Source organism: Sceloporus occidentalis, unplaced genomic scaffold (genome assembly GCF_023333645.1).
Source record: "Sceloporus occidentalis isolate IW3139 unplaced genomic scaffold, rSceOcc1.0.p SCAF_4, whole genome shotgun sequence".
In the NCBI taxonomy this organism is placed as follows: Eukaryota; Metazoa; Chordata; class Lepidosauria; order Squamata; family Phrynosomatidae; genus Sceloporus; species Sceloporus occidentalis.
The window spans coordinates 176,272,617-176,288,319 of record NW_028316984.1 but is presented as its reverse complement, the minus strand read 5'-3'; the positions used below and the strand labels follow the sequence as shown (position 1 = coordinate 176,288,319).

General features: G+C 43.7%; 1 protein-coding gene across 2 annotated transcripts in view; it reads right to left on the bottom strand.

The window, feature by feature from the left end:
• Positions 1–12,870, bottom strand: part of SLC24A4 (solute carrier family 24 member 4) — a 165,121-nt gene extending 152,251 nt beyond the window's left edge. For both annotated transcript variants that reach the window (XM_089522417.1, XM_089522418.1), the window contains exon 1: positions 12,530–12,870. In XM_089522417.1, the coding sequence (XP_089378543.1) occupies positions 12,530–12,683 (154 nt within the window). In that variant the 5' untranslated portion in view covers positions 12,684–12,870. The remainder of the gene's footprint in view (positions 1–12,529) is intronic.
• Between the last annotated feature and the right edge of the window lie 2,833 nt (positions 12,871–15,703).

Here is a 15,703-nt window from a genome sequence, read left to right as displayed (position 1 = left end):
AAAGAAACATGCCTGAATCCTTAGACATTCCAGAGTTGACAAACTGTGCCAGATGTATGGATGGTCCAACTCTGTTTTTAAGGACACATCCTGTGTTCCAATGGTAAATCCCAAACTACCTGAGTTAGTGTAGAGCCAAAAATTTGGACTAGAGGTGCAGGGGCCACTTAGATTATTTAGAACACAAGTGGTCAATTGTATTCCTCAACATATGGTTGTGCTGCGGTACCCATAATGCCTTACCAAGGGCTATACTGGCTAGGGGTGAGGGAACCTTCAGGCTAAAAACATCTGTAACACTGTAATTGACTAGCCCTAAGAACCTTATCACACTAGCAAGAAACGGGATTTAAAGTAGATTTAAATTTTTAAAAACCCGCAAATGCGGCAAGTTTATTACACAATGCTTCACCAAACAGGAACAATGTGAAAATAAAGTGAACTTAAAGGGGACAAAAACGGCAGCTTTTTACTCTCGGAACTTCCCAAAAGTAAAAAGCTGCCATTTTTATTCCCTTTACATTCCCTTTATTTTCGCATTATTTCTGATCTGGCAAAACATTGTGTGATAAACTTCCCGCATTTGCAAGTTTTCTTTAATTTAAATCTACTTTAAATCCTATTTGTCAGTGCGAGTTCGCTAGTGTGATAATGTCCTAACATAGATTATGGTGATGAACTGTGATGACTACTGACTGATCACCTACTCCCTTTGTATATGGTGTTTATCACACGGAGGTTTTTGCACTTCAGATCCAGGGTGACTCTTGGTTCAGCTATGCGAATTCACATTATAACGTGAATGTTTTATCACACCTGGTTGCCCTTCCATTGCCCTTCCAAATCGAGGGGGAATCGAATCCAAGGCAAGTCATGTGATGCAGATTCAAGCAAAGCGGAGTGAGTGCAAATTATATTACCATACCGGTGGGATTCAACTATTCGAATCTGCACCCTTGCGCATTCTCAGTGGGGGTCTGAATGCATCGTGACCTTGTATGTTTACGGGGTGAAAAGGGGCACAGGTTCTTGTTCCCTGTTTTGCGTAATTGCGTGAATATTTGCCTCGTGAATATTTCTGTGTCTTCTTCATCTCCCTTTTTTATTTTCCCTTCAATTTCGGCAATTTCAACACAGAGATAGATAGATAGATAGATAGATAGATAGATAGATAGATAGACAGACAGACATATCTGTATATTCACATTCACGAACATACACACATATATATATTCCCCAAAAATGAGTTCCCTGAAAGTTTTCCTGAAAGTGAAAGAACCACCGAAAGGAAATGGGGGGAAATTGCAGCGCTGCATCATAGGAAATTTGCAACCCGGGGGGTTTGTGGTGGTGTACCAGAGCAGAGGCAAAGTTGCATTCCACACCAGACCAATTTGGAGTGAAATCGAAGTGAGCTTGAAAGCTCATTCTGTGAATTCACTTTTTTCCGAATTCATCAAAAGGAGGAGTCACTTTGGCTTTACTGCGAAAGTGCCACATAAGCAGCTCCCATAGAAAGGAATCGCGTCTGATAAAACATTCACGTTATAACATGAATTCACATTGTTGGACCCGCAGTCACATCGGATCTGAGCTGCAAAAAGCTGCAAAAACCTCGGTGTGATAAGGCTCTATGACAGAAGGAGAATTAAAATTTCTGCTACTGCTTTGTCTAAAATCATGACCACATAGGCCATTTGCAGTGGTTTCTACCCCCACCCCCATGTCATCCTATTCAGAAGTTTGGACTGCAGGCTGTCCACACATGGGAAAGGCAGTCCCACAGCAAATGTGGGCCATTCTTCCCTTAACATGAATTTAAATTGCAGTGGTCCCTTCAGATTTGTTGGAGTTAGGGGTGAAGGATGCTCGTGAATGTGGAAATCTGCAAATAAAAAAACACTTTTTTTTTACCTGAGAGAACAACTCTCTAGGGATCTCCAGGTCCTCCAGTGCAACTTTATGACCAACGTCTGCCGGAAGGTGATCACATAATCATACTAGGGGGGCTACAAATGCCCAGAGAACTGTTTTCTCTAGATACCTCTAGGTTCTCCACCACAATTCTATGGTCAACTTCTGGTAAAGTTGTGCTGGAGGACCTAGAGATTCCTAGATATTACTGTATATACTCATGTATAAATCTAGAAATTTTAGTCCAAAACTTGACCCCAAAAACCAGAGTCGACTTATGCACAGGTCAATGTTAGTTACTTTAACTCTTATTTTTAAAAAGGAACCATCCCCTGGTGAAAAGCAAGAGCATAATCTGTCCTGGAAGCACTGACACACCTCTATTCTCCATCCATCCAGCCTTTAATGTGAGCACTAAAGCTATGTCTGCTGGAATTTTCTAAGTTCTTTGGTACTGTTTTCTTTTGCTTCATTGTTTAGATCCTTTGTTATGTGGCCCTAAATTTTACCCTTGACTTAGAGATATATGGTAATCAAAAATGTGAATAATTGAATTTGCAAAAATCAAAACTGCAAATGTGAAAGGTGAACTGTATTCATCTTTTACTCTGGATCTTCCCAGAAAATCCAGAACCCTCTGGAGCAATGCTGGGGGGCTGTCTATACATGTATGTAATCAACACTGGGCACTTCATTTCTGGCCTCAGGGGGAGAAATTTGTGCCAGAAGCAATAGACAGCAGAGCATGACGCTGTGTAGTCAGCTCTCTGACATCACTACAGAATGTGCAGGTAATGGGAGGGATGTCAGGGCAGTGTCAGGGACAGAATGCTCTGGGGGCAGCCTGGAGTATTCTGGCCAGTGTGGACCCACCCTAAATCACTGTTTCACATTACTTATGAATACAAGAAACAGTGGTTTATTCAAACCATAGTTAGTGAAAACAAGCCAGGAAAAATCTGCAATTTGTTATTTCTGGTTGGATAAATAATTCGAATTGGGATAAGACCAGAGATTCCTGAGTTCATACATAATGCAAAACTATGGTTTAATCAAAAGGGAAAGCACACAAAGGATAGGCAATATGTAAGACTAAGGTCCATGCTGGCTCATTTGTAGTTATATGAACCATGATTCAACTGGGATTACAAAAAAAGTCTAAATATTGAATTTTTTTGTATGTCATAGTTGAGCCATGTAACATTAAATTTCCCTCATAGGAGAGGCCACTAATCTAGTTGAAATTAAACAAAGATACACAGAAATTGATATTGGGCTGTAGGAATTCTGTATTCCTTCCTACAGTTGGATTGGGGAAAGAGATTTCCAGCACCAAACAGAAATATAAGTTGAAACACAGAACAGAGCATGAAACAGAATCAAGGCATGTGGGAGTTCTGGCTTGATGTTCCACAGTGATCCTTGGACCGGGGAAAAAGACAAACAATTGGCAGATAGGGGTTTATCCAAGCTTGCAAACAGGATATGCTACACATATTGATAAGGTCTGAACTTCATCATAGAACAAAATGTACTTCATAAACTATTCAGATTATAAAGCTTCTAGGTTGTCCCAAAATAGATTTATTGCTGTTACCTATAATAAATTTATTGCTATCATAGCTCTAATTTTAGATCAATGTACTGAATAAAATGGAGTTCAAATTCCACTTACTAGTGAACTGAAAAAGTACGGTGCAATTCTCTGGTCCCTGAACACATTCATGTGTAAAGACATCCCATCTGTATGTTCCTCTCCAGAAAGGGAAATTTGTCCACAAAGATCTTCCTTGAATAACAGTAGTGCTTTCCACCATTGTGGCTACAGTGTTACCAAGGTATATCCCAAATTTTCCTCTCCAATGCTATTAATAAATGTTGTTATTTATAGAAGACTTGGATTTGCTGAGATTTAACAGCAGACATCATAGCCTCTCTGGTCTGCTGATATAACAAAATTCATGTTTAATGTACAGTGGGTCCTTGTTATCCACTGGGGTTTGGTTCCAGGATCCCCTGTGGATAACAAAATCTGTGGATGCTCAAGTCCCATTAAATATAATGGCACAGCAAAATGGTGTCCCTTATATGAAATGGAAAATCAAAGTTTGCTATTTGGCATTTATACTTTTTAAAAATACATTTTCAAGCCATGGATGCTTGAAGCCCTGGATTCTTTTCGTAAGAAAGGGTTTGTGGCCTCATGAAGGATTTGAGATAAATTGGATCTCAAAGGCAGTAGCCTTTTATCTTGCAAATGGAATTTAAAGTTTATTTCCTGGACTAAATTTCCGAGCACCCACATGGCCAGAAAGAGGAGGGTACCACCTGCATGAATTCCCTTCCAAACCATCTGAACTCAGGTCTACACGTACAACAGCTTAACCTAATGCTGGGCTATGACTAATATCATCCATTTTTAAAAAATATCCTGTATCATCTTTAACACCTTTGCCTGATGAAACAGCCAGAGGAGCTTTGAAAGTTTGCAGCATGTATAATGTGCATTTTCTTTGGCCCAATAAAGGTATCACTGTTTGGTGGAGTTTGGATGATGCTCTACTTTGCTTAAGATACTGTTTGTAATGTACAGCCCCACAGGGCTGCAAATTGTGTGAGTCCAAACTGTAGTAAATTCCTTTCCCTTGGAGGCAATGGTGGTGTGCCCACTTCCCTTGAGCAGAACTTGAAAATGTCATTTTTGGACTACAATTTCCAGAATCCAAGTGGACATACTAGCCAGGGGTTTCAGAAGCTATAGTTCTCCACACCTCAAAAACTGTCAGCATAGTATAGTGGTCTGAGTTTTGGAATGGGACTCTGGGAGACCAGAATTCAAATCCTCACTCAACTATAATAACCTATTGAGTGACCTTGGGAAAGCCACATTCTTTCAGCCTCTGAATAAAACCTGCCAAGAAAACCCTATGATAGTGTTACCATAAATCAGAGGTACATAACAACTACAAAAGTCCAAAGGTTTTCTGGTCATTGACCTAAATTAAGATTCATTCATTCATTGAAAAGTCTTTAAAAAGTAACTCTTCCAAGTTCTGTCCTTTCCCTGGCTAGCAGGAACTTGTGGGGCTTGGAAAGGGACACTACACACTTTCCCATCATTAGGATTGTTCTGTTAGCTAAGTTTCAATTGCCAGAATTAAGCTTTAAATATGACCCTATACAAATTGCACACATTTACCTGCACTTCTATGTGAAGACAGGCTCAGCATCTGAAAACCCTCTCAAAGCAGTTTTTTTAACCTGCATTGTGAATCCAGACCTCATTTGCAAATTAAATCCTGGACCAGCAAATTGCTTCCCTTTCCCAAGGAGGCTCATTCTCAGGCTCATTCCTGCCCTTGAACATCAAATGGAATTTCTCCAGCCATTGCTGTTTCTCAAGAAACACACACATTTTTAAGAAAGCCAGTGTAGTTTTAGCATCAGACTAAGCCTCTGGAGACCAGGGTCTGAATCTCTGCTCAGCCATGGAAACCCACCGGATGACCTTAAGAAAATCACAGTCTCTCAGCCTCAGAGGAAGGCAAAGGCAACCACCTCTGAACAAAGAAAACCCTATAATAAGGTCGCCTTAGGGTTTCCATAAGTCAGAAACTATTTGAAAACACACAACAACATTTTAAAGCCTACATGCACTGATACTTCATACGGCATACTGAAGGAAAAAGTTAAAAATGTTTTATAACCTGTTATAAAACTCAACGAGTTATGGTAATATTATGTGCATGCTAACCCTGTTTAGATCCCTGTATTTCTCTAGTTCAGCCTCAAGCAGACCTACAACTTGCAAAACAGGGTCAAAGTACTGTACTTGACAGCAGCAATGGTTCTATCAAACCACCTCCTCTATTGTTAAAATGATGCCTCTGCATTCACTCTTCAGCAACAATCTGTACTTCATATTTGAGATGATTTGGTGCAATTCTCCTTTCTGGTGTTTACAGATCTTCAGATCTGAAAAGGACAATGGTTTAATAAATTACAAATGGTAAGAAAGGAAGACTTACAGTTAATCACAAAGTTCAACTGACCTTTTTCTGATAAGCAAGCTATAAACACAAGTAATAAAATGTGAAATGCTCCAACCATGCAGTTAGAAGCTCTAAACAATTCCACAGATGGTGGTTATTAGCATTTTTGCAAGGAACCTTAAGGTTTGCAGAAGTAACCACCATGCTCTAAATAAACTTATTTAAATGAATCAAATCCTCTCCAAGAGTTCTATAAACAGCTGAATGAGAATAGAGAACTCACCAAGAACCACAGAACATTAAATGTCATTTAAAAAATAAATTGTAGAAGTATGGGTGGGATAAATTGCAACTTCTTATAGCATCCTTCCATGATTTGCTGCCTTTCTTCCATCTGGATTACAAATCTCACAATCCCTAGTCAGCATGCAAAGCAAGTGAACATGCTACCAACTTCTTTCTTTCAGTTAGTCTCAAAAGATGCTACAAAATCCTTTTGCATACTGATTTTCCACACTAACACAGCAATACCTTTGAGACCTTAGCAAGTTTGGGCATGCTGCCTACAATGGAGGAAACTGCAGTCCAGCAGATCTAAAGGGCATCAAGTTGGGAAAGGCAGGCTTTCCTGGAGAAATCTATCTGAATCCTCAACAGTTAAGAGTTGAGGATACCCTGGAACTCATGATAACTATTTGAAATCAATTCAAGAAGCTGGTTTTGATTTCTTCCTAACATTGGCAGAATCTGCACTGCAGCAATAATGCAGTTTGACACTGCTTTAACTTCCATGACTTCATTTTATGGAATTCTGGGATTTGTAGTTTGTTGTGGCACCAGAGAAGACTAAACATCCCACAAATCCCAGAATTCTATGGCACTGAGCCATGACAGTTAAAACAGTGCCATACTGCATTATTTTCACAGTGCAGATTCAGCCATTGTCAGGGCCTGCAAATCTTAGGCCCTGTTCTATCATAAAATCTCTAAAGCAAATCAATAGCATTCTCTTAGCAACACTATATTTTCTCCAAATCAATTTAGCAAGAGCATGCTTGGAGAATTCTTTGGTGCTTGTCACACATCTGGGGTTTCAGGAAAAACTTGCAGCACATTTTTTGGATCTGATTTTAAGTATTTTGTTGTGCCACTGTGTGCCTTCAAGTCATTTTCGACTTATGGTAACCTATCACAGAGTTTTCTCAGGGCATACAGAGTGTGACTTCCTCAAGGTCACCTATTGGGTTTCCATGGCTGAGTGGGGATTTGAAGCCTTGTCTCCAGAATTGTAGTTCAAACCTCAAATCACTAATCCAACTAGATATTTAGCCTGCTAATATTCAAAGATATAGCCATGTTAGTCTGTAGAATCAGTATACAGAGAGATCTTGTAGCATCTTTGAGACTAACTGAAAGAAAGAAGTTGCCATCATGAGCTTTCCTCAGATGCATCTGGTCCAAATTTGGCCCAAATGCATCCGAGGAAGTAGACTTCAGCCTACGAAAGCTCATGCTGCCAACTTCTTTCTTTCTGTTAGTCTCAAAAGTGCTACATGACTAGACTGCTAATAATTAGATATTTATCTTACTGATATCTACCTAATTTTGGGATGGAATAAAAACAAATGCAGAAGTAATACTGTAATACTCTCTGTTAGGGATGTGACTCTCTAGAAGTTGATGAACTGCAAGTCTCATCATTCCTCATCACTGGGTATTTCTGTGTTGGCTAGGGCTGATGGGGCCTGTACTTCAGCAATATGTTGAGAATCACAAATTGCCTAGCTCTGTTTTATATCCATATAATGCATTTCACATGTTTACGTGTTCACTCTATTCTCCTCCATTCAGACACCAATGGGAGTACTATGTCCAGTTTAAGAAGAATATTGACAAGCTAGAACATGTCCAGAAGATGGCAACCATGATCATAAAGGGTCTGGAAATGAAGCCCCATGGGAAACAACTTATGAATCTAGGCTTGTTTAGGCTGTTGAAGACGGAGAGGTGATATGTTAACCATCTTCAAATACCTGGAGACAGAACAAACTTGCAGACACAAAATTAATGGACTCAAATGATAAGAAAGGAGATTATGTCTAAACATTGGGAAAAACCTGATAGTACAAAATCTTTAACAGTGGAAAGGACTACGGTATTTCAGAAGATGGTGAGTTCTCCTTTGTTGGAGGCTTCCAAAGAGAGGGCAGATGGTGAATGGTTAAGGATAGTTTAGGTGTGGGTTCCTTCATTGGTAGGTGATTGGATTAGATTACTTTTGAGAACCCTTCCAATTCTGTAGGCTAAGGTGTTTCATTCGTCCACAATTTCCCACTAGTAACTGCAGCTACATGTATCACGTACATATGCATATTTGTATCCATAGTACTGAGGTTTAAATAACAGCAGCTTCCTTTAGGGATAGGATTGGGTAACACATACATGTTGCATAGAGAAAGCCCAAACTCAAGCCCTAGCATCTCCCTTTACAAGGAACATGTACCTGGGTAATACAAAAGATGCCTGCCTGGTGTCCTGAAGAAATAGAGCAGACTCTGGGGACTGAAGGCTGGAAGACTAAAAGCTGAGGTTTGAGAAAACCAAACAAACCTTTCAGGCAATGACTTTAGCAATAATCTTTAAATTTCCTTCAGTCTTCAACATCTCTATGCCACTGAAAGAAAGTCCTGGCATCCAGCATGGTAAAACTGCCTTTTAGCTGTACCACCTGAGAGTTGGAAATTGATGTCCTTCCAGAAAATGTGTGTCTTGTCTTGCTTGCATTAGCTTCCTTTACATTTGGGTACAACTATATTTCACAGTGTCCTACGTCTCTTGCCAATGAAAACAACCCACCAATTATGTACCACCAGGAGGCAACCCCAAAATCTAAAGTCAGTATGGTTTGACTTGGAAACTGGCCAGTGTACAGCTTAGAAGGGCACAACACAAGCCTATGCATGTTTAGTCAGAAGTAAATCCTATTACGTTCAGTGGAGCTTACTCCTAGGCAAATGTGTATAAGAGGAATGGGCAAAGCATGGCCCTGGGGCTGCATACAACCCACAGCACTGTTTTTGAGACACTGTGATTCCACTTTAATTGCCACAGTTGCAGCCTGTGGAATCCTGAGGTTGCAGTTTAGGGAAAGATATTCTGTATTCTCAGCTATGGAGCTCCTCTCCTGCCTCATCATCAAACTACAAATACCATGATCCCATAGGATGCAGCCACAGCAGCTATGTAATTGCCAATTTTTAAATCAATCTTTCTCTCACACATACCCCACTGTTCAACATTTTAAAAAAATCACCCTATTTTTCAAAACTAGAAGTAGATTGCACTATGAGAAGCAGATCAGGGAGCTGGGTATGTTTAGCTTGGAGAAGAGAAGGTTAAGAGGTGACATGACAGCCACATTTAAATATTTGAAGAGATGTCATACTGAGGATGGAGCAAGCTTGTTTTCTGCTGCTCCACAGAATAGGACCTGGAACAATGGATGGAAGCTACAAGAAAAGAGATTCCACCTCGACATTAGGGAGGAACTTCCTGACAGTAAGAGCTGTTCGACTATGTAACACACTCCCTTGTAGAGTAGTGGAGTCTCCTTCTTTGGGGGTCTTTAAACAGAGGCTGGATGGCCATTTGTCGGGGATGCTTTGATTGTGAGTTTTTGCATGGCAGGGGTTGGACTGGATGGTCCTTGTGGTGTCTTCCAACTCTGTGATTCTCAACACTTTCACTATTGTTTGGTTTTTGTTTTCCATTTTTTAATAATTTTGACTGCAATCCTCTAGAATGCCCCAGGTGAGAAAAGTAGTCCCTAGACCCAAGGAGGCTGCCCACCCCTGCCACATAGGATTGTAGCATGAGCCACTAAATGATACCAGCTTTTCAGGACAGAAACCACAAAAGGAAATTTTCTTTTGCTCAGTGGCCACATGCACCTCTTCTACTCAACATCTCTTGTCTTTAATGTTCTATTTTCTGCAACACCTACTATTAGCATAATCACCGAGAACACACCCACGGATGGGTCCAAGTTAAGAACAGCTGCCAGTTCCTGGTCTCACAGATCATTCACTTAATAACTACCTGGCAGAAGGCTGTTTGGAACATCTCAGTTATTAAAGGAAGAAGCCAGTATACTTGCCAAATTTCTTCTCTTGTTAAAGGTACAGGAACCCTAGCGGAGGGGTGAAGAAGGATGGTGCCATCACCTCTGGGGACTAGAGACTGCCAGATGTCCATTTATTTAAGAGCCTGCAGTATTTTAAAGGACTGCATCTGATGACTCTGGTCCTAAACACACTGCAGAAAACAATCCAGTTTGAGACTGTTTTAAGTGTCCTGGCTCAGTGTTAGGTAATCCTGGCAATTGTAGTTTAATGTCAGAGATCTCTGACAGAGAAAGCTAAATGTCTCACAAATCTACAGTTCCCAGAATTCCCTAGCATTGAGCCAGGGCAGTTCTCAAACTGGATTATTTCTGCAGTGTGCTTTGGATCACTGAATTCTGATCTGCCACAGCTTCATCAAACTCTACTCAGCAGACAGCAAAGATTCATGGCTGCTTATTTTTATGTTTTAAAATGGTTGATTTGGCAACCCTAGTTGTAATCTGCCCAATTTGGAATTAATATTCTAAGCCTATGGAAGGAAGGAAGGAAGGAAGGAAGGAAGGAAGGAAGGACAGAAAGAAAGAAAGAAAGAAAGAAAGAAAGAAAGAAAGAAAGAAAGCATTTCCCAGAGTTGGGTTGTTGTTGGGGGGTGGGTTTCACCAAGTTTTATACAAATCAGCTTACAAGGGACTCTTCATAAGGGAACAATCAAGTTCATATGATGGTGATCATCATCACTTACAAAGCAAAATCCTTGTCCAATAAAAGTTCATTCAGTGGTAACTGTCATTTTTACGCATTGTACTAATTAATAAAAGACACCAAATCATGATTCCTAAAGTCATTCAGTGTTATATTACGCTATTACTGCCATTGATTGCTGTGCTCTCCCACACCCTTTGGACACTGTACACAAGGGGTAGGCAATCTTTTTGAGCCGGGGGCCGGGTTGCTGTCCCTCAGACAACTGGGGGGCCAAAGCCAAAAAATAAATAATTAAATATTTTTTTAAAAAAATTAAATATAAATATATAAATAAACCAGGACAAATGTAAGACAAAATTTTCGAATGGATGACACTTTTTTTAAAAAAAATGGAGGACACACGAAAAAATTTGCTGATTTTTTAAAAAATGTTAATATAAATGCGTGTTTCTGAGGCTTCTATAGACAATTGCCCCCCAAAGGCCCCGGCGGCAATCGGTGGCAGGACTGGGCTGGGGCCGGTCCCAAGGCCTCGCCGGGCCGCATCCGGCCTGCGGGCCGCAGGTTGCCTACCCCTGCTGTACGCTATCGTTCACACTTCAGATCTTCTGCTTCCAAAAATCACTATGAAGTCAGGTTCTGTATTCCATTTGATCTGTGATAAAAAGTTTCCCATGTACAACTCCAGATCTGACTAAGATTTACAAGGAAAGAATCAGTTCCCTTGCATACCATAAGTCACCTATTTGCTGCAAGAAAGACTTATAAATTGATGTGCAATTTTCCCTGGTATCTCTGATAAGAAAAAGAAATCTTCACAAAGCAGCCCTGGAACTAGTTGCCTAAGTCATCTGTTTAAGTACTGATGAAGAAATATGCACTGATGGGATCAAACACTCCTGGCTACCTTCATGTATTTGGCATGTGCTCTTATGTATCATCCCTGAAGTGACTAAGGCCCGGTACAGATGAGGCGAAAGGAGAGGCCAAAGGCTGCTTCTCTATATGTATGCCTTCCAGTTGCCGCTGACTTAAGGCAACCCATGCTAAGTGTTTTCACAAGCAAGAAATACTCAGAGGTGGATTTGCCAGTTCTTTCCTCTGAAATATAGCTGACAACACGAGGTATTTGTTTGCAGTCTCCTATCCTGTCCAACTACTAACCAGGGTGGATGTACATCTCCACACACCTTGAAAACTTATGGAGCTCATTGCCACAAGATGTAGTGATGGCATTAAAACGAGAAAGCATTCACTGAGCATGAGCCCATCAGTGGCAAGCAGTCAGGAGGGCAATGAGGACTCTGCAGTTTGCAAAGCCAGTACACTCTCTCAGCCTTGGAGGAAGGCAAAGGCAAATCCCTTCTGAACAAATCTTGCCAGGAAAACCCTAGCCTTAGGGTTAGAAACAACTTGAGGGCATATAAGCAGCAAACGTAGAATCACAGAGTTGGAAGAGACCCCAAGGGCCCTCCAGTCCAACCCCATTCTGCCATGCAGGAACTGGCAATCAAACCATATCTGAGAGATGGCCATCCAGCCTCTGCTTACAGAAGGCGCCTCCGCTACACTCGGAGGGAGTGTGTTCCCCTCTCAAACAGCTCTTACTGTCTGAGCTGGGATCTCTTTTCCTGGGGTTGGCATCCCTTGCTCTGGGTCCCGTTCTCTGGAGCAGCAGAAAACAAGTGTATAAAACCTGGCAGAGAGCCCGAGGGCCCTCCAGCCCGACCCCTTCTGCCATGCAGGAACTCTCCCTCAAAGCCCCGGGGAAGGGGCCCTTCCTTCTCCACCTACCGAGCTTGGGAAGCAGGCTGGCCATGCCCCAGACGAAGAAGAGCAGGGCGCAGATGAAGCCCAGCTGGGGCAGGAGCATCTCCCGCCTCTTGCGAACTTTCCTCAGCTTGAGAAGGGCCGCCTTGGCCGGGCTGGGTCCCTCCGGAGGAGCCATGGCCACCTGCCTGGGCCTCGGGCTCCGGCTCTGGCTCCCTCCGCGTCTCTCCCAAATGGCCAGGAGTCCGGAAAGAAGCCTGGCTGGCTGCTACTGGGAAGGGATCCCCGCCGAAGGGGGCATCCTCCTCCTCATCACCGAAGGCGAGGGAAGCAGGGGAGAGGGGTCGGAGAAAGCCACCCGGAGAGCCAGCCACCCGGAGTCCCTTCTTCGCGCGATCTGCTCTCAGCGTCCCATCGCCGCCGGCTGCAGGGCTCGGAAAGAGGGGGAAGTATCCCCTGCGACGTTGGAGAGAAGCCCCCACACCCTCGCCAAGAATGAGCCCCGCTTCAGGAGAGGGAAGGGAGAGCCATCTGGAAGGAGAGGAGGAGAAAAACCAGGGGGCCAAGGGATCTCCTAGTGGCACCTGCCAGGCTCAGGATCCAAAGAGAAGACCAGTGCGCGAAGGGGATCTTGGAGCACTTTCGCAGGATCAGGGTTTGCCCAAAGGATCCTGTCCCTCCTTTTTTAGTCTGGAACAATCAGGACGCCAAGGGCTCTCTTGCACCTCCTTCCTCTGAGAGCAAGAAGGATCCCGAGAGAGAGAGAGAGAGAGGAGGGTCAGGATGCCAGGGGCTCTCTCTCTCTCTTTCGCCGCCCTCGAGAGCCAAGGACCCAAAGATGCCGCGGCTGACTCTGGAGGAGGATCCGTCTGCGCCTGGGTTGAGCCAGCAGAATCCCAAGAGAGAGCCGGAGATGCCAAGGGATCTTGTACTTCCTTTTGGAGACTAAAGGGGCGTCTGCAGAATCAGTGCGCAAAGGGATCTTGGGGCGGTTTTGAATCGAACCCCCAAAGAGAGCCGGGTCAGGATGCCAAATGGGGCCTTGTACCTCCTTTTTCAGACTAAAGGGATCCCCAAAGGGATCTTGCTCCTTCCTCCTTTGGGGGCTGGAGGGATCCCAAGAGGCAGCCGGGTCGGGATGCCAAAGGAGCGTCTGCCTAGTCTTTTCAGACGCTGAAGAAAGTCAGGATGCGAAGGGGTCTGGCAGACTTTCAGGACCCAAAGAGGGTCGGAGATGCCAGAGGCTCTTCTTGCCCCTCCTTTGAGACTCTTCCAAGGTGTCGGTGCCAAAGGCTCTTGTGAACACTTTGGAGCCTAAAGGGATCCAGAGAGAGGGAGAGGGAGAGAGATCCAGGAGGAGCATCCCACGGGAAACTTTCAGAGCCAGGCTTGCCCCCTTCGCAGGCTCTCTCCAGAGGCCACCAGGGCCACTACCCTCCTCCGCCTCATCCTTCGGCTCCTGGGCAGCCTCCTCTCCTCTCCTCTCCTCTCCTCCCTTCCTTCCTTCCTCTGGGCTTTTGGGCTGGGAAAGGGGTCCCCAGACCTTCCCCCCGGCGCCTGGCTGGCCCCGCTCCTCCTCCTCCTCCTCCTCAGGGCGCCTTCTCCCTTGGGTCCCTCTCTCTCTCTCTCTCTCTCTCCCTCGGCGCCTCCTCACCTGGAGGAAGGGAGGGAGGGAGGGAAGGAGGGGGCTCCCTCCTTGGGGCTGCAGGTGCTTCTCCCGCGCTGACCTCTGGCGGGAGAGAGAGAGAGAGAGAGAGAGAGAAAGGCGGGAAAGGACAAGGCTTAGCTGACCAAATTAATCTTTCCCCCGAAATGGCGCAGGCATGCTTATTATTATCCCGCCTTCACTTAGCCCTGGTTGGCACTGCAGGCAGGCAGCAGGGAGGCGTGCCAGGGCATGTGCCGCTGGCCCTCTTGGCACACCAGCCTCACACCCAGGGCACTCGCCCCTCTCTCGCTCTCCTTTCTTTCTTTCTCCCTCAGGGTGACCAGACACCCCCTCCTCCTCTCCCTCCTTCTCTTTCTCTCTCTTTCTCTCCTTCTTTCTTGTCTTGTCTTTTCACCTCTCTTCACTTTCTCTCTCTCTCTCTCTCTCCCTCAGGGTGGCCAGACACCTCCTCCTCACTTTCTTTCTTTCTCTCTCCCTCAGGGTGACCAGACACCTTCTCTCTCTCTCTCTTTCTCTCCTTCTTTCTTGTCTTTTCTTTTTTCTCTCCTCCTCCTCCTCCTCTCTCTATCTCTCTCTCTTCCTTTCTTTGTTTCCTTTTGTTTCTCTCTCCCTCAGAGTGACCAAATACCTCCCTCCCTCTCTCTCGCTCTTTTTTCTTTTCTCTCTCTCTCTCTCGGGGTGATGAGACACTTCCTCCTCCTCTCCCTTTCTCTTTCTTTCCTTTCCTTTCTCTCTCCCTAAGGGTGACCAGACACCTTCTCCTCTTTCTCACTCTTTCTTTCTTTCTTTCTTTCGGAATTCCCAAATGTCCTCCATTGTGAGGATGACTAACAAGCATTTTTTACATATACACACATACCTGGTCCCAGATGTCCTCCTTTCTCCATTTCAGTCTTCTATCCAGGCGGAATTTCCAAATGTCCTCCATTGTGAGCATGACTAAGGAGCATGGATTTGTATTTATAGGAATGTTTTTAGCTTTTCTTTTGGTCATGTCCTCCATTTTTTTCTTGAGTGTCCAACATTTTGCAGTGCCTTGTCCTCCTTTGCAGTGATGGCACCTGGTCCAGAATGACCAGACCTCCACCTTTCCAGGACATGTCCTACATCTCAGCCTTTTGTCCAGGAGGAATTCCAAAAACATCCTCCATTTTGAGCATGACAAAGAAGCATGAATCCCTGTTGTGGGGAAAAGGCGAGCTACAAATGAATAAAATTATTATTATTATTGGAGTGGTTTTGGCTTTTCTTTTGTCATGTCCTCCATTTTTTCTTTTTACACACACATGCAACATTCACATATTAGAAACCATATAAATAATGTAGAGGTCTTCCACTTTTTTCTGGAGTGTCCTACATTTTGCAATGCCTTGTCCTCCTTTACAGTTAGGACATCTGCTCCAGGGTAACCGGACATCCTCCTTTTCCTGGATATGTATCCTACATTTCAGCCTTCTGTCCAGGAGGAATTCCAAATGTCCTCCATTCTGAGCATGACTAAGAAGCATGCATTTATATTAATATTATAT